Here is a 19,666-nt window from a genome sequence, read left to right on the forward strand (position 1 = left end):
TTTCTATTGAGGTAAGAATTTTTGCCTTTTTTTATTCAGAATACAGGGCCGAGGCGCAGAGTGGCTGTTGTCATAAAATTTACCAGGTTACTAAATTTTTTTTATTATTTTGGTGTTTAGGAATTTTTCTGTTTCGAACTTAACATTAAAATGAGAAAAGAATTTTGTGGGAACATTAAATGTGAATGCATTTCTGCACACATATTATAAATGGGAGCCAATTTTGTTCAGAGGTTACAATATTAAAAAATTCATTTAATTATTATTTTTGTGGGGAGTTTACGCTTGGTTCATTTTCATTTAATTATAATAATTTTGTTGGGAGGTTACATATGGTTCAATTACATTAATAAATTTTGTGGGGAGGTTACAGGGTACGATAGATACTGCCTACAGAAAATTAAAAGACCTTTGGAGAAAAGAGAACCATCTGTTGGAATATCAAGAGCTCAGATGGAAAACCAGTCCTAAGCAATGAAGGGAAAGCAGAAAGGTGGAAGGAGTATAGGCCTATAGAGGATCGATACCAGGGCAATGTAATTGAGGGTAATATTTTGGAAATGGAAGAGGACTTAGATGAAGATGAAATGGGAGATATGATACTCCGTAAAGAGTTTGACAGAGAACTGAAACACCAAAGTCGAAACAAGGCCCCGGGAGCAGACAACACTCCATTGGAACTACTGATAGCAGTGGGAGAGCCAGCCATGACAAAATCTAAAAAGTTTGTGGCACAACGTGACTAGAAGAAGCGATCGGTTGGTGAGCAAGATGTATGAGGCAGGCGAAATACCCTCAGACTTCAGGAAGAATATAATAATTCCAATCCCAAAGAAAGCAGGTGTTGACAGGTATGAAAATTATCGAACTATCAGTTTAATAAGTCACAGCTGCAAAATACTAACACAAATTCTTTGCAGACGAATGGAAAAACTGTCAGAAGCCGACCTCAGTGAAGATCAGTTTGGATTCCGTAGAAACGTTGGAACACTTGAGGCAATACCGACCTTACACTTATCTTAGAAGATATATTAAGGAAAGGCAAACCTACATTTCTGACATTTGTAGACTTACTGAGAGCTTTTGACAATGCTGACTGGAATACTCTCTTTCAAATTCGTAAGGTGGCACGAGTAAAATACAGGGAGCGAAAGGCTATTTACAATTAGTACAGAAACCAAATGGCAGTTATAAGAGTCGAGGGGCATGAAAGGGAAGCAGTGGTAGGGAAGAGAGTGAGACAGGGTTGTAGGCTATCCCCGAAGTTATTCAATCCATATATTGAGCAAGCAGTAAAGGAAACAAAATAAACATTTGGAGTAGGAATTAAAATCCATAGAGAAGAAATAAAAACTGTGAGGTTTGCTGATGACATTGTAATTCTGTCAGAGACAGCAAAGGACTTGCAAGAGCAGTTGAACGGAATGGATGGTGTCTTGAAGGGAGGATATAAGATGAACATCAACAAAAGCAAAACGAGGATAATGGAATGTAGTCGAATTAAGTCGGGTGATGTTGAGGGTATTGGATTAGGAAATGAGACACTTAAAGTAGTAAGGGAGTTTTGCTATTTGGGAAGCAGAATAACTGATTATGGTCGAAGTAGAGAGGATGTAAAATGTAGACTGGCAATGGCAAGGAAAGCTTTGCTGAAGAAGAGAAATTTGTTAACGTCGAGTGTAGATTTAACTGTCAGGAAGTCGTTTCTGAAAGTATTTGTATGGAGTATAGCCATGTATGGAAGTGAAACATGGACGATAAATAATTTGGACAAGAAGAAAATAGAAGCTTTCGAAATGCGGTGCTACAGAAACATGCTGAAGATTAGATGGGTAGATCATGTAACTAATGAAGAGGTATTATATAGAATTGGGGAGAAGAGGGGTTTGTGGCACAACTTGACTAGAAGAAGCGATCGGTTGGTAGGACATATTCTGAGGCATCAAGGGATCACTAATTTAGTATTGGAGGGCAGCATGGAGGGTAAAAATCCTAAAGGGAGACCAAGGGATGAATACAATAAGCAGATTCAGAAGGATGTAGGTTGCAGTAGGTACTTGGAGATGAAGAAGCTTGTACAGGATAGAGTAGCATGGAGAGCTGCATCAAACCAGTGTTTGGACTGATGACCACAACAACAACAGTGGCAGTTGCTGCCACTGCAGATAATCCTTTTAACAACTCCATAGTAATAGTGAATTAATATGGAGTGGCTGTAACAATTACCCTGGACACAAGAGCCATTAATAAAGTAACTGAACTGCAGAACGATAAGAAACTCAAATCTACCGTGATAGACACTGAAGCTGCAAGGGAAATTTAGGAGCAAGAGTGAACAAAAACGTTTTATTAGGTCCTTGTATCGATCATCAGACTCGTCTCCAAAAGCCTTACAGAGAACCTTGTTTCGCTCATTGATATGTTTACAGGGGCGTAGATGGACTGGGGCATTGCCCTGAGGTCCCCGAGAATAAGAGCCACCTGATGCCCGAAAGAATGATATGGAAACACCAATGTATATTTAAAATCATAAAATAAGTAATATGGGTTAGTGAAGTCTATTTTTCTATGTTGAAATCATCAAATTTGGTTCTGGAAGTACTTAAGGGGTATGCGAATCATTTACCTCCTTTATACAGCTCAAGGATAAATTTCCATTAAGACTTGAACATTAGGTCTATAAAATAGAGGGGACTTGACATGAGCACAATTGTGGCCAGCGTTTAGAGCACATTTTTATGGGATAATTTTTTTCTTGTTTTGGTCCTTACTACCTCCTCCGAAAACATGGAAAGCAAAGAGCTTACAGTAGAAGGGATTCGTTCCTCTGTATCGAAGATGTAGAAGTGCTCTTAGCTCTTAAAGTACCGATATGCATTTTAGAATCTACACCCCTGGAAATTGAAATAAGAACACCGTGAATTCATTGTCCCAGGAAGGGGAAACTTTATTGACACATTCCTGGGGTCAGATACATCACATGATCACACTGACAGAACCACAGGCACATAGACACAGGCAACAGAGCATGCACAATGTCGGCACTAGTACAGTGTATATCCACCTTTCGCAGCAATGCAGGCTGCTATTCTCCCATGGAGACGATCGTAGAGATGCTGGATGTAGTCCTGTGGAACGGCTTGCCATGCCATTTCCACCTGGCGCCTCAGTTGGACCAGCGTTCGTGCTGGACGTGCAGACCGCGTGAGACGACGCTTCATCCAGTCCCAAACATGCTCAATGGGGGACAGATCCGGAGATCTTGCTGGCCAGGGTAGTTGACTTACACCTTCTAGAGCACGTTGGGTGGCACGGGATACATGCGGACGTGCATTGTCCTGTTGGAACAGCAAGTTCCCTTGCCGGTCTAGGAATGGTAGAACGATGGGTTCGATGACGGTTTGGATGTACCGTGCACTATTCAGTGTCCCCTCGACGATCACCAGTGGTGTACGGCCAGTGTAGGAGATCGCTCCCCACACCATGATGCCGGGTGTTGGCCCTGTGTGCCTCGGTCGTATGCAGTCCTGATTGTGGCGCTCACCTGCACGGCGCCAAACACACATACGACCATCATTGGCACCAAGGCAGAAGCGACTCTCATCGCTGAAGACGACACGTCTCCATTCGTCCCTCCATTCACGCCTGTCGCGACACCACTGGAGGCGGCCTGCACGATGTTGGGGCGTGAGCGGAAGACGGCCTAACGGTGTGCGGGACCGTAGCCCAGCTTCATGGAGATGGTTGCGAATGGTCCTCGCCGATACCCCAGGAGCAACAGTGTCCCTAATTTGCTGGGAAGTGGCGGTGCGGTCCCCTACGGCACTGCGTAGGATCCTACGGTCTTGGCGTGCATCCGTGCGTCGCTGCGGTCCGGTCCCAGGTCGACGGGCACGTGCACCTTCCGCCGACCACTGGCGACAACATCGATGTACTGTGGAGACCTCACGCCCCACGTGTTGAGCAATTCGGCGGTACGTCGACCCGGCCTCCCGCATGCCCACTATACGCCCTCGCTCAAAGTCCGTCAACTGCACATACGGTTCACGTCCACGCTGTCGCGGCATGCTACCAGTGTTAAAGACTGCGATGGAGCTCCGTATGCCACGGCAAACTGGCTGAAACTGACGGCGGCGGTGCACAAATGCTGCGCAGCTAGCACCATTCGACGGCCAACACCGCGGTTCCTGGTGTGTCCGCTGTGCCGTGCGTGTGATCATTGCTTGTACAGCCCTCTCTCCGGAGCAAGTATGGTGGGTCTGACACACCGGTGTCAATGTGTTCTTTTTTCCATTTCCAGGAGTGTATGTTTACTGGGCCTACACCTTTTTGTTCCGAATGATGGTTCTTGTCATATCCATGAACAGTGACCATTCCTCCTGGGACACCTTGTATAATACTGCACATCCTACAAAGAAAATATTGACTAGCTACTTTGAAAAGAGTTGTCCTAAAAAAATAACGTGTGTAAGCATATTAAATGCTCCTAAATCCCATGCTATAAATACGATCAACATATCACGCAGAAAAAGCATCAATGGACCTGAAGGTATGCTGCGTTAAATCACATTACAATTTTAACTGTGAAATTCTAAGCGAAATCATAATAAAATTAAAATGTAGGTATTTTCTCGTTCACGACGAGTCGATTAGAGGTCGAATGCAAGTTCAAATTGGGTAAGGCTGTGGAAGGAAATCATCTGTGTTCTTCCAGGGGAACTTATCCACCGTCTTAAACGATTTAGAGAAACCACAGAAAATCCAAATCTGGGTGATCGGAATATGAATCGCCATTTTCCAGAATACAAGTACAGTGCTTTATCACTACATGTATTTTCAACAAAAAAGTAAATTATTCCTGCAACAACACATAAATTATTACACACTAGAAACAGAGGTGGGAAAGTGGAATCAGGAAAATGATAAATTTCTAAAGGTAATTATGAACTGATCATAGTCACTATTGTGGGAACTATCAATAAGTCCTCCTTATGTAAGTAGCGAATGATTTAATTCTGAACACTTTCTTAGTGTATAAGGTTACAGTTTCCAGCTAAATACGTTAGAAAATAAGTTTAATATAGTTTTAACTCTTGTTTTATTACGAGTATTAGACGACACACGAAGTTTTGCTAAACATAGAAGATATTTTTCCACAACAGAACTTCCTGACATAGAGGCGTCTGAAATATTGGTACAAATCGCTAGTAGCCTAATTGATCACAACATTGACATTGCCAGCAACTCATTGCTCGTATGTGGCCACGCAAAATGAGCCCGCCGTCGATACAACTACTAATGTCAGACAGGGATACACGATGACATAAGATTCTCTTTGCTACAAATAACGTATAGTCACGGAAAAAAGTATTCATAGACAGTTGCTCATGTAGAACTAAACTAATAGTATGGTGTTTCCTTGCTGATCCGTACGTCTAAACTCCAAAGGATGAAGAGCCAAAGAGACTGGTACACCTACCTAATATCGTGTACGGACCCCGCGAGCATGCAGAAGTGCCGCAACACGACTTGGCTTGGACTCGACTAATGTCTGTAGTGCTGAACTGACTCCATGAATCCTGCAGGGCTGTCCATAAATCCGTAAGAGTACCAGGGGGTGGAGATCTCTTCTGAACAGCACGTTGCAAAGCGTCCCACATACCCTCATTAATGTTCATGTCTGAGGTATTTGGTGGCTAGCAGAAGTGTTTAAACTCAGAAGAGTGTTCCTGGAGCCACTCTGTAGCAGTTATGGACCTGTGGGGTATCGCATTGTCCTGCTGGAATGCCCAAGTCCGTTGGAATGCAGAATGGACACGAATGGATGCAGGGGATCAGACAGGATGCGTACGTACGTAGGTGTCACCTGTCAGAATCGTATCTAGACGTATTAGGGGTCACATTTCATTCCAACTGCACACGCTCCACAGCATTACAGAGCCAGGTTGAACAATCCCCTGCTGACATGCAGGGTCCATGGATTCATGAGGTTGTCTCCATACCCGTACACGTCCATCCGCTCGATACAATCTGAAATGAGACTCGTCCGACCAGGCAACATGTTTCCAGTCATCAACAGTCCAATGTCGGTGTTGACGGGTTCAGGCGAGGTGTAAAGCTTTGTGTCATGTTGAATGTTTCTCTTCAGTTGTCGTTAGTCCCGTTTTGCAGGATCTTTTTCCGGCCGCAGCGATGTCGGAGATATGATATTTTACCGGATTCCTGATATTCACGGTACACTCCTGAAATGGTTGTACGGTAAATTCCCACTTCGTCGCTATCTTGGAGATGCTGTGTCCCATCGCTCGTGCGCCGACTAACACCACGTTCAAACTCAATTAAATCTTGATATTGATAACCTGCCATTGTAGCAGCAGTAACCGATCTAACAACTGCACCAGACACTTGTATTTTATAGGCGTTGCCGGCCGCGGCGCCGTATTCTGCCTGTTTACATATCCCTTTATTTGAATACACATGCCTATACCCGTTTCCTTAGCGCTTCAGTGTAGTTTGAGAGAGACGCGGAATTTGACAAACTGTCTGTTTACGAGGGCTTTAAAGAGACACAGCCGTTGACCAATTCGTGACTTGACAAGTGACGCCGTGTGTTGCACTCCACTCATATCTGCCTGAAGATTATGAGACATAGGCCGCGGCAGCCGGTAGTTACGCAGTGGGCAGGGACGGGACAGGAAGGCTAGCAGGAAGTGCGCGTGGCGACTCGGTCAGTTGCTCCGAGGCCTCCCATGCGGTTCACAGAGCCCGCCCTGCCGCTGCTGCTGCTGCTTGGCTTCGGGGCGCGGGCGCGGGCGTCTCGCCTCGGCAGCTTCTGCGAGCACCTCATCGCCCCAGGCCCCAGTCCGCCAACCATCAGCACCGAGCTCAACAGCGTAGACACAGCGTACCTGACCAAGTACAAGTCGCTGCACTGCTGCGCCAGGAACTATGACACCATCGAGTGGTAAGCATCGACTGTCAAGCCTCATTTAGACCGGACCGAATGGAAGCAAATGCGAGCGAACGAGCATTCGTCGAAAATTTGATAGTGTTCACTATCATACGCTTGTACCCGCGAACAGGCGTCGTCACTGGAGGAAATACGAGAGAACGAGTATGCCGTAACAACCCTACGAAAGCTGCGTTGTTGCTCTTCTGGCGCTAATTGTCGTCACTCGGAAACAAAACAATGCGGAACTTCGTGAGTCAGATGGCGTTGTTCTACATGACGAGCACGCTGTTTTTGACGGAAAAACCAAATTGGAGTAGGAAAAGAAGAATGTAGCTTGAAACGTGGTGCACTTCAAAGATGTCTTCGTTAGGATTGTTCCAAAACCTGGTACACGTATCGGTTGATGCTTTTTGTTGGTTTCTCACTACAGTAGAGGAGGAAATGAGAAAGTAGAACACCGACTACTGACGAGTAACATAACCTGAAGAAAGACAAGAATTTATGCTCTGGTTAGCAGCAACTGGAAATGTTTAGTTTGGCAACTGTTTCGCATTTGAAACCTGGCTTCTTATTATAATTGAAGGGGAAGTTTCAAAGCCCCGGCCCCGAAACGGCCGCCTGCGCGGCATTTCCCCTACCTTCCGCTCAAACGCCTCAAGTCACTAGTAGCAACGCCAGCTCGGCACGCACTGCTGGGCGCCTCGACTGGCTAAGTCCACTTCAAGGTCACACTGCTGTTAGTGCCAGAGTGCATAAGTGATTTTTTTTTTTAAACATAGGAGAGATAAGGAAAGGAGGTAAGGAATTTTTATTGTCTATAATAGAACATACAGTCACCAATAATCTTTATTTTACAATTATTGTTCACTACATTCGCCCATATAAATAGGGTGACCAGATGCAATTGTTTAAAAAGGAGGACAAACAGCTTCAAAAAGGAGGACAAAGAAAGAAAAAAAAGAGGACACATCAATGTGATGCTCAAGATCTTGGCCACCTGTGCAAGAAATTTAACATTTCAGTGACAAAGCAACATGCATTTCGTTTTATAGCGTTCAGGCAGCCAATAAGATTGCGTGTTTCTGCCGGGAATTAAAACTAGTTGTCAATTGTTACTGATGGTCAGATGGTGGTTAACTGAGCAATATAAAAAAATTAAAAACATTGATTGTGGTGACAGTGTGGCGTCAATTGTTTTGTTATGTCAACAACACGGAATTGTTTACAAAGCGAAAAACGTAAGACCATTCACCTCCCTTCATTCGACGCACTGCTACCAACATCTACAACTCAAGCAGCAGCTGACGACATGTAAACTGCACTTTACCCTTCCGAATACAAATAAACTGAATGACTATGAAACAATAAAATAAAACCATGACAGTTAATCTGTCGAGTTATTTCTTACCTTTATTGGCCACTGAGACGTACGTTCCAGCTCCACATAGCCTATCTTTCATTTCGCTTCAAATTCATTTCTCCCTTTCTTGAAAGCCGGATATTTGCAGGGAAGGACATCAGAAAATGTACACTTTCGTTTAGGCATAGCCAAATATTTTACGTAACTCACTAGGTTAAAAATTACACTCACAAATCACACGTGCACTACAGAAAGCCAAGCCAATACAAAGTGAAGATACTAAACGAAAATTTTAAATAATCGATATTTGCATTCACTTATAGGTCGATCAACGATAACATCGACGATCCTGGTGCCACCTACTAACACCGCCTTCGTGCGTGTTTATCATGAAGGCTGTGCCAATAGTTAAAGTATTTCAGAAAAGAGCAATAGAACGGGACGAATTGTAAATTTAACTGTATTACCCTCAACTTTGCGAAAAAGCCGGACACTTTAAAAATCCGCCCGGACTCCGGACAAAGAGCTAAAAAGGAGGACATGTCCGGATTAATCCGGACGTCTGGTCACACTACATATAAACAGATACTCGTCTTCATTGAGCTTCTTCTTTCTGTTTGTAGACAAAATAAACTGCGTGTCTGGCAGCGAAGTAGCACAGGGAACCCTTGCGAGTAGACAAGTACTCTCAGCTACACTCCATGTCTTCCAAGCCAAAATGTTTGCACCAGGGAAAGCTTCTAAGTCTCCGTAATCAGCATGGTTACCCCATACAACAGCAAAGTCAGCCATGTAATGCCTCCAAAAACGAGCTTCGACATCACACGTGAACTGCATTCGTAGTCCACGAAAAACATTTGGACCACCCATAAGCTGCTGCTTATTGAATTGACCAGCCAAGTCAATCTCTATTGCTCTCATTGACTTGTATACCGGAACACCGCGCCGCAAACGGCGACGATATCCACGTTGCACAGACATTGCCGACGCACATCAACAACATCTAAACTTTCAATTAAAAATTCCAGCTGTTAAGCCCTGGTCGATACATAAAATTTTTCTTAACGTTTCATCTCCAGCTGCGGGTGACATCTTCAGAGATAAAGCGGCAAACTGCGACCAGAATTCGAGGTATCGCCGAATATATAGGCGGTGCAGAGGGCACTACAGTCCATCACTTGATGTCGGCTACGACCTTAATGCCAACACATTCGGTGTAACGTTGACAAACAAATTTTATCCAATTTAACACCTTCCTCTTTACTGTTACGATTATTGTGATGTTTACAAATCTCAGTAGCTTCCCTGTACATGCGCACATGATGGTTGGTTGATTTGTGGGAGGAGACCAAACAGCGAGGTCATCGGTTCCATCGGATTAGAGAAGGAGGGGAGGGAAATCGGCCGTGCCCTTTCAAAGGAACCACCCCGGCATTCGCCTGAAGAGATTTGGGGAAATCACGGAAAACCAAAATCAGAATGACTGGACGCGGATTTGAACCGTCGTCCTCCCGAATACGAATGCCGTGTGCTAACCACCGCGCCACCTTACTCGGGCCGACCGGTGTGGCCAAGCGGTTAAAGGCGCTACAGTCTGGAACCGCGTGGCCGCTACGGTCGCAGGTTCGAATCCTGCCTCGGGCATGGATGTGTGTGATGTCGTTAGGTTAGTTAGGTTTAAGTAGTTCTAAGTTCTAGGGGACTGATAACCACAGCAGTTGAGTTCCATAGTGCTCAGAGCCATTTGAACCAACCTTACTCGGTCCGTAGTTGGAGTTGAAATGTCGAGGGAAGTTTTTATGCCCGGACGTTTTTAAGTGAAAGCAGTACCCGCCGTGAAAGCCTACATTGTATGAACATCTAAAATAACAGTGATACATCAGCCATGTACTTACAGCTACCGGACCATAGACAACAAGAAGTAGTAGGTCTCTCTTACGATACAAAAATGTTTCTTCTGCACATGTGCGAAGTTTCAAACAAGTATGGGTGATGGCAGAACTGTAGTGAACCAACAAAATGGCGACGACGCAAGACACTCGTTACGACAACGTGCTGTAATTGAATTTTTGATTGTAGAAAAAGAAACCGTGGTATACATCCATAAATGTTAACTCAAGAGTATATAGTACTGATGCGGTTGAAAAAAGTACTGTTGGGCGATGGTCTGAAAGAGTTAAAGCGTCAGAAGTGCAAAAACTGAGATGTGCTCGGTCTCGTTCATGACGTCAGCATCTCTCGCAGCCAACACTGGGGTCACACTTTGAAGATGACGAGAGATAATGCATGCAACGAAAACAAGGCTGCGAGCAGAGGACAAGAGCTTTTACCTACAGAGAAAATATGTTCTTGCACAATACTGGCGTAAGGCCATAGAACATGACGGAGACAATGCAGGAAAAGAGTAAATGTAAAAGAGATGTTGACTACTATTGTCACCAAATTCCAGCTCTTAAGAAAATATGTCCCGGCGGAGGTTCAAGTCCTCCCTCGGGCATGGGTGTGCGTGTTTGTCCTTAGGATAATTTAAGTTAAGTAGTGTGTAAGCTTAGGGACTGATGACCTTAGCAGTCCCATAAGATTTCGCACACATTTGATTTTTTTTTAAGAAAATATGTTTTCTTATTGGAAGACGTATTTACTTTCAAGGAAATTTATTGTGCTGTTCCTTTTTAAGAAAAACAAATACAAGGCTTACACACTCCGTTCCCACCTCACGGCAGCAGCTAATGTAGGTATTTATCGTCGTTCTTCTGTAGCACCACATTTCAAAAGCTTCTATTCTCTTCTTGTCTGAACTGCTTACCATCCACGCTCCAGAAAAATACCTTCAGAAAAGATTTCCTAGCACTTAAATTTATATTGGTTGTTAATAACTACTGCAGTCTGATTCCTGTAAAAGTTATAAACGATCTTTCACTCCCTACATTTTTACCTGTTACCTTCGGAATTTCAAAGAGTGTATTCAAGCAACATTGTCGAAAGCTGTCACCAAATCTACAAATGCTGTAAACGTAGGTATGATTTTCTTTATCCTACCTTTCAAGATAAGTCGTACGGTCAGTATTGCTTCGTGTGTTCCTGAATTTCTCTGGTACCCAAAATTATCTTCTACCAGTTTTTCCATACCTCGATAAATAATTTGTTTCAATATTTTGCAACCATGATGTGTTAAACTGATGATTCGGTGCTATTCACACTTTGTCAGCACCTGCCTTCCTTAGAACTGGAATTATTACATTCTTCTTACGAGCGAGGGCATTCCACTCGTCTCATACACCTTGCACGCCAAGTGGAATAATTCTGTCACGGCTAGTTCTCACAAGCGTCTCAATAGTTATGAGGGTATGTTGTCTACTGCCGGGGCCTTGTTTCTAATTGCGCCTTTCAGTGCTCTGTGAAATTCTTCTCGCAGTATCTTGTCTCCTATCTCATCCTCATCTACTTCCTTTTCTCTTTCTATGATACTGCCATCAACAGTGCCTCTATATACCCTTCCGATATTTCAGCCTGCACCTCAGTAGACACAGGAAGGGGAGGCGAAACCGCGATAAGAGACCAGGAAATGGCGGACTGCAGTGCCCCAACATTGCACACTGTTCAACAGGCGCTAAGGCAGGGCCGGCCAGAAATTCTGCACGCGTGCGGTGCTCCTGCACATGTGCAACTTCCGGGTCACAGCGTGCACGCCGCAGCCGTCAGCGTTCATGTAGTGCATGTCTCTACCCACAGATGTCGCTTTATCCTCTTGCTGGGATACTCTGTACCGGCGCATTCTAGTGCTCTTTCCACAGCTTGCAAGCCAAACATGGGAAGGTATTTCGCGTATTAAACATTTAAAATACTGTCACAGTCTACTCATTGAGACATTTACTTTTATGTTAACAGTTTAACCCAGTAAGACAAGTAATACAGTTAACAACCATGGATTTTTATTAAGGCAGCTTGACGTAAATACGCGTAATGTTTTTGATCTAGAATTTAAGAAAGAGAGCACTTAGTGACTTCCAACGAACCTTATTCATAATTTCAAATAACAGTAAACTAATGCAAGGTTTCCTATAACTAATTCTCGGTGCCCTCAGTTACACCCACATAATTTCTGTCTCACTGACTTCTGAACAGAATGATAACCGCAGACCTCTCGATGATCATTTGTTATTTCAATATCATTATTGCTATATCTTTCATCTGTTCCGTCTGAAATCTGCATAATAACCGAAAATTAGATGAATGTTATGTTTTATCGACTTCAGTTGAGCGTAGCCCTTCACACATTAAAAAAAAAACCTAAATGTAAGTAAGTATACATTGGAACAATCGCTTTAATGACCAATTTTGCTGATAATAATGTAACATGGAGCAGAATGAGGCAATAATGCACAGATAGTAAACATTAATTTTTAATTATGAAAGAAATAAATCCAAATACGTTTATCACTGGTCATGAGAAATGATATAGTTAATATCGGGCACAAAAGAACGGCTCATTGACAAACGCAAGCAGTTGCGAAGATTTTCATCACTTATGCTTGATCGAAACCTTGATTTATTCATTTTCATCACCGAGAAAAATCTTTCACAAACATATGTCGACCCGAACATGGACATAACTCTCGCGGCTTCTCGGTGCAGGCTTGGAAATTCTTGTTGTGAAAAATTTTCGTAGAATTCTTTTGTACTTCGCACTGCAAAGAACTTGTCCTTCAGTCTTGTATTGCACTGTAGGTCGACCAGTTCCATCTGTAGATCATTCGGAGCATCTTCAACCAACGACGAGAACGGTCGCGCAAAGAGGCGAATGACAGGAGATTGACACGTATTCTTGAAATCGAGCACTTTCATGGACCAGTCCAAAGTCGGGAAATGTGCAGTGTTTTCTGTCAATAGCTGGCTCTCCCAAAGCGCAAGCTTCCTTTCAAAGACATCTACTTTTTCCAACATGTCAGAAATTAAATTATTTTCACCTTGCAAACTGACGTTCAGGCTGTTCATGTGAGACGTAATGTCCACGAGAAATGCAAGGTCTGATATCCAACAAGGGTCTTCCAACATAGGTTCACTTCTCATGTAAGAATGTTACTATGACCAAACGTAAATCAAAAAATATTTTCAGCATTTTACCTCGACTGAGCCAGCGTACTTCGGTATAGTAAGGTATGTGGCCGTAATCCGCTCGTAATTCTTCCAAGAGCCGCCGAAACTGGCGATGCGTAAGCCCATGTGTCTTCAGATAGTTTACAGTACGCACAACAATTTGCATGACGTTTGCTAACGTTACTGATTTTGCACAAAGCGCCTCTCGATGCAGAATGCAGTGAATTCCATACGTCTGTGCGCCCTAGCTTTTTGCGCATCCGTGCTATGAGTCCTCTCTGATGGCCTTGCATTGATGGTGCTCCATCTGTGGTCACTGAGACTAACCGATTCCAGTCCATACCGACACCATCAACCGCTTGCTCCAAAGCTTGGAGTAAGTCCGCACCTGTAGTAGTCCCTTTCAAAGGTACTAAGTCCAAAACGTCCCCTGTTACACAAAGTGCGTTATCGACACGTCGTATGTATATCACAACCTGGGCTTTATCTGTAAGATCTGTTGCTTCGTCGAGCGCAACAGAAAGAGCAACAAAGTCTTTAGCTTTATTTATTAGCTGCCTGTGCGCATCGCCGGCCATAGCACTGATACGTCTTGTCACTGTTTGTTTGGACAGATTGATTTCTTGAAACCCGCTAACGTTCGTGAGACACCCAAGTTCTGCAGCATCAATCAGACACCCTTTAACAAACTCCCCTTCGGAAAAGGGTTTCCCAGATTGTACCATTCTTAACGCGATTTTAAAATTTGCTCGCAGTGAAGATTTAGTGTGGTTGTCATTCTGGAAAATTGAAAACGGTACATTGTATAGCGTATAGTAAAATAGACATAAATGTAACACAAGAAACTAAGAGTTCAAGAAGTATCAGTTACTTTGACGTACAGTAAAATCGAGTTGATGTGTCTCATCCATTTTCTTAAGGACGTTTAATTTTGCTTGCCGTGCTTCAGTGTTGAGTACACTACACTCGTCTTTGTGATGTGTATTGTAGTGTCTTTCAATTAAAAACTTACGCTGTCCGCCTATTATTCGGCGGCACAGCAAACACCGAATTTTCACCAACGGCTACAAAAAAGAATTGCAGTTCCCAGTCATTTTTAAACGACTGAGAACATAAATCTCCCATCCTTTGCTTTTCCACAGTACCTGCCATTTCTCAGGACTTCTCTGTTGAAGTTACGGTCACCACGGGTAAACGAGACTGGGTATGTTGCGCTCTTGCTTGTACCACATAAACAGGGAAGTGGAGCCGCCGCCGTTCATTTAGGACACATGTCTAATAACAGATGTCGCTGTCGCTCGCTGTCGCACACGTGCGCACATGTGTAGCACTTCCGCACGTCTGCACACTGTGCAGAGTTTGGCCGGCCCTGCGCTAAGGCTTGACAGGCTTTGAAGTTATCACTGTTATGTTGCATTATTTACCTGTGTTGCAGGTCTCGGATAGTTATTTAGGATTTTTAGGTCTTGAGAATAGCGAGAGAGAGAGAGAGAGAGTAACCTTACATCTATCATTGAGTGTGAATATCTGCCACTCACAGATTTTTCGCTTTCCCATGCAATAAAATACTGCATCATAGCAAACAGTGAGTTTTACACTACTGGCCACTAAAATTGCTACACCAACAATAAATGCAGATGATAACCGGGTATTCATTGGACAAATATATTATACTAGAACTCACATGTGATTACATTTTCACGCTATTTGGGTGCATAGATCCCGAGAAATCAGTACCCAGAACAACCACCTCTGGCCGTAATAACGGCCTTGATACGCCTGGGCATTGAGTCAAACAGAGTTTGGATTGCGTGTACAGGTACAGCTGCCCATGCAGCTTCAACACGATACCACAGTTCATCAACAGTAGTGACTGGCGTATTGTGACGAGCCAGTTGCTCGGCCACCATTGACCAGACGTTTTCAATTGGTGAGAGATCTGAGAAATGTGCTGGCCAGGGCAGCACTCGAACATTTTCTGTATCCAGAAAGACCTGTACAGGACATGCAACATGCGGTCATGCACTATCCTGCTGAAATGTAGGGTTTCGCAGGGATCGAATGAAGGGTAGAGCCATGGGTCGTAACACATCTGAAATGTAACGTTCACTGTTCAAAGTGCCGTCAATGGGAACGAGAGGTGACCGAGACGTGTAACCAATGGTACCCCATACCATCACGCCGGGTGATACGCCACTATGGCGATGACGAATACACGCTTCCAATGTGTGTTCACCGCGATGTCGCCAAACACGGATGCGACAATCATTATGCAGTAAACAGAACCTGGATTCATCCTAAAAAATGACGTTTTGACATTCGTGCACCCAGGTTCGTCCTTGAGTACACCATCGCAGGCGCTACTGTCTGTGATGCAGCGTCAAGGGTAACCGCAGCCATGGTTTCCGAGCTGATAGTCCATGCTGCTGCAAACGTCGTCGAACTGTTCGTGCAGACGGTTGTTGTCTTGTAAACGTCCCCATCTGTTGACTCAGGGATCGAGACGTGGCTGCACGATCCGTTACAGCCATGCGGGTAAGATGCCTGTCATCTCGACTGCTAGTGTTATGAGGCCATTGGGATCCAGCACGGCGTTCCGTATTACCCTTCTGAACCCACCGATTCCATATTCTGCTAACAGTTATTGGATCTAGACCAACGCGAGCAGCATTCTCGCGATACGATAAACCGCAGTCGCCATTGGGTACAATCCGACCTTTATCAAAGTCGGAAACGTCGTGATACGCATTTCCCCTCGTTACACGAGGCATGACAACAACGTTTCACCAGGCAACGCCGGTCAACTGCTGTTTGTGTATGAGAAATCGGTTGGAAACTTTCCTCATGTCAGCACGTTGTAGGTGTCGCCACCGGCGCCAACCTTGTGTGAATGCTCTGAAAAGCTAATCATTAGCATATCACAGCATCTTCTTCCTGTCGGTTAAACTTCGCGTCTGTAGCACGTCATCTTCGTGGTGTAGCAAATTTAATGGTCAGTCGTGTATATACAGTATCCGAACAAAAATATCCAGACACCTACTAGAAGACATTAATATTGATTGTTTCCATGCTTCGCTTTTATGACAGCTTGAGCTCTAGTGGGGCCAGTTTCAGAGAGGTGTCTGAATGGCTGTAAGGGAATGGTAGACCATTATTCCTCAAATTCCGAAACCGTAGAAGATAGTGATGATGGACACTGAGGTCTGGAGCGAAGTCGACGTTCTAACTCATTCCGAAGGAGTACTTTTGGATTCCAGTTGGGACTCAGGGTGGGCCAGTCGATTTCAGGAAACGTTTTGTCCACAAAACATTGCCTCATACATGCTGCTTTGTGACAGGATGCACTGTCATGCTCATGCAAACAATCGTTCGTCTCCAAACTGTACCTCTACTGTACACAGGACACAAAACTGTAAAATGCCCACATATCCTTCCACATTTAGCTTTTTTTCAGCTTAACAAGGGACCGTGAAGATGCCTCCATACTATAACACTACCTCCTCCATACTTGAATGATGACACATGATGGCAGGGAAGGTTTCCAGGCATTTCTTAAACATAGACACTTCCATTAGGTTGCCAGAAGATGTAGGATAATTCATCACGCCAAATTACATGCTTCGTAATCCACCATAAATTTACTTTTTGAACCAATGAAAACACTCTCATGTACTCAATGTAAGGGTAGGCTAGTATCCTAGCTTTTGATATTCAATGGTCAAATTGTGTTGGAGTGAGCAAAATCTAGACTCAAGATTTACTGTGGCCAAATGCACGATGGAACTTCAGCAAACGGCATCTGCAACAGCATTCTCTAATTCCATACTCTGGCCTTGACTGAATTCACTCAGTCGCAACTTTCCTGCGCTCTGTAGAACGTTGATATTACCCTAGTTGAAATAATGGCTATTGCACACTCGCTATGGGTTGGAGCGATGTGCACAATTTCTTTGCCCACAAAAATTCCTGCAGGAATATTTAACTGCTGCTTTGCTATATGTCGCCACAATATGTGAATCATATCGTCCTCACTTAACAGAAAGCAAATTATCAACACCTACACTTGTTTCCACACACTTGTGTGATCTGCCGCAAGGCAAGAGAGATAGAGAGAGAGAGAGAGAGCCTTAATTTTAGGTCTTCATCGCCAAGCATGGCTTCAGCCAATCACCATCTCGCTAGAGGTGAATAAACATTTTTATTTTAATTTCTGGGTCGCGGCATAGCCCTGTTAATGATGTGCAACCACTTACCCTTGGTCCTGGCCTTATTTACATTAAAAGGAATAATGTATTGTTCTGGCCTTATACCCTTCTATGATGAAGCTCGCTGTTCTATTGCTAATGGGCGTTTTATGGTATCATTAGCCACCTGCTCGGTTCGTCTCCAAAATGCGTGTCCCTTTAACTTGTTTGTTTCATGCCAATGTCCATATATTGGTAGAGATTGTTTCATTAGTTTTCGGGTACATGAGATTAGCTGAAATTGCCTTTCGTTGATGTAATTATTATTTTCTGAGGATCTCATACTGTATCGTACTGTCGTTATGTATAAAGTTTATGTAAGGTCCATTAAATCCAGATACCTTACAACTGCCGTCTCTTCTGAATTAATTTTGTGCTTTTGTGATCAATGGTTGAGGCATTGCTCATTGCAGTTCAAAATTGTAATTTCAAATAATTTAATCATTTTCCAGCTACTTGTCTACCTTATGCTAGATGATGTCGTTTTAACATTATATTTTTTTAACTAGATGATTTGTAATGTAATGCTTTACAAGGCTTTTTCTACTTGGATGATTATTATGTAGCTTTACAGTCCTTTATAGATAGTTATTTGACTAATCTCACAACATGTTTCTCTGGTACTTGTAGTTACATACTATTAAAATGGTTAATCCCCCTTTAAATTCTCTCTTTACAATAACTTCAGTCATTCCACAATTTTCAAACATTCATGATATTGATGATTATGAAAGATGAGTGAAGTTAAGAAAACGTTCGTTTCTCTTATACCTACAGCTAACACTTAAATGCTACATCAGTATTGAAAATTATCATCATAAACAGACATGTATGTACTTAAGTGAACATCATACATGTAAAATAGTTAATATTTTTGCAAATTTCTAAGCACATTAACGCAAACTTCATATTCATTGACATTTTTAATCATTAAAAACACGTTTCCAAAATATCTACAATAAACAAATTCTTATTAACATATATTTAGATTGGATGAACATATACAAATTACACATTACATACAAAATATAAAACATGGTACATTTAAGAACAGACTTTAACAATTTACAAATCGAATTACAAAGTACAGATGAAACACATAAATTACAAATTCTCGGTGTTACAGGTACGACTGAATATTTACAGGCATCTCAACTCCTTGTTGAAGTAATTCGCTTTTGCACACTTTAAAATATTACTATAAATTTGTCATACACATCACTTTCTTTCTTAACGCACTTTACACTTTGAAATTTGGTCTGGGTTTGCTTCCCAATGCTGCTGTCGATCAGTGGTGGTTGATGCTGCTAGTTGGTTGTAGACTCTGCGCGATGTTGATGAAAATTATCGACATTTACAGTACTGAGTGTCTGAGCACGAATGCCATTGCATGGTCGATTCCATTGTTCTGACGACAAAGTGCTCGTCCAAAGGCAATGCCATATTGTGCAATTGTATAAACTCTCACACCCAGCCCGTAGCTACCCATCGACTATCTGCTTCTGTCGTCAGCTTGGCTCCCTTCTCCAGACGATTATAGTGACGTTGTGTTGCGTACCTTCTTTGTTTCATTTGTTTTACAATGACTTTTGTTTAATACTACACTTACAAGTTTCTTTATCTAAATTTACTATAACTTTTACATTTGAACATTTACATGAATAATACAAAATGAACGTTTAAATACTTTTTTTCAGTACTTTACATAAGAAATTAAACTATATCTCTGACACATTAAGTTACTTCATTTTATAACAGTTCCTTTACTTCTTGAATGAGCATGGATTGATGATGTTTAGGTTAGTTAATTAGTACATCATGCAATTAGTTTTCCTTTATTTTTATATCCTAACCTACTATGATAATTTAAATGATTCGTACTAATGTATCTATATTAGAATATTTACATGTTTTTAGCTCGTTCTGTCTGCCTCTTAAGATCTGCTGCCACCTGAAACATATCTACATTCTTTTTCTGTATCATCTGTTATCCATTTATATTTCAGTTTTCAT

At 42.8% G+C, this 19,666-nt stretch overlaps 1 protein-coding gene across 1 annotated transcript in view; it reads left to right on the forward strand.

The window, feature by feature from the left end:
- Nucleotides 1-6,749: 6,749 nt before the first annotated feature.
- LOC126236593 (X-linked interleukin-1 receptor accessory protein-like 2) overlaps nucleotides 6,750-19,666 on the forward strand; it is a 133,834-nt gene continuing 120,917 nt past the window's right edge. Inside the window, exon 1 of the mRNA XM_049946018.1 lies at nucleotides 6,750-6,964. Coding sequence (XP_049801975.1) covers nucleotides 6,750-6,964 — 215 coding nt within the window. The remainder of the gene's footprint in view (nucleotides 6,965-19,666) is intronic.

Source organism: Schistocerca nitens, chromosome 2 (assembly GCF_023898315.1).
Source record: "Schistocerca nitens isolate TAMUIC-IGC-003100 chromosome 2, iqSchNite1.1, whole genome shotgun sequence".
Lineage (NCBI taxonomy): Eukaryota > Metazoa > Arthropoda > Insecta > Orthoptera > Acrididae > Schistocerca > Schistocerca nitens.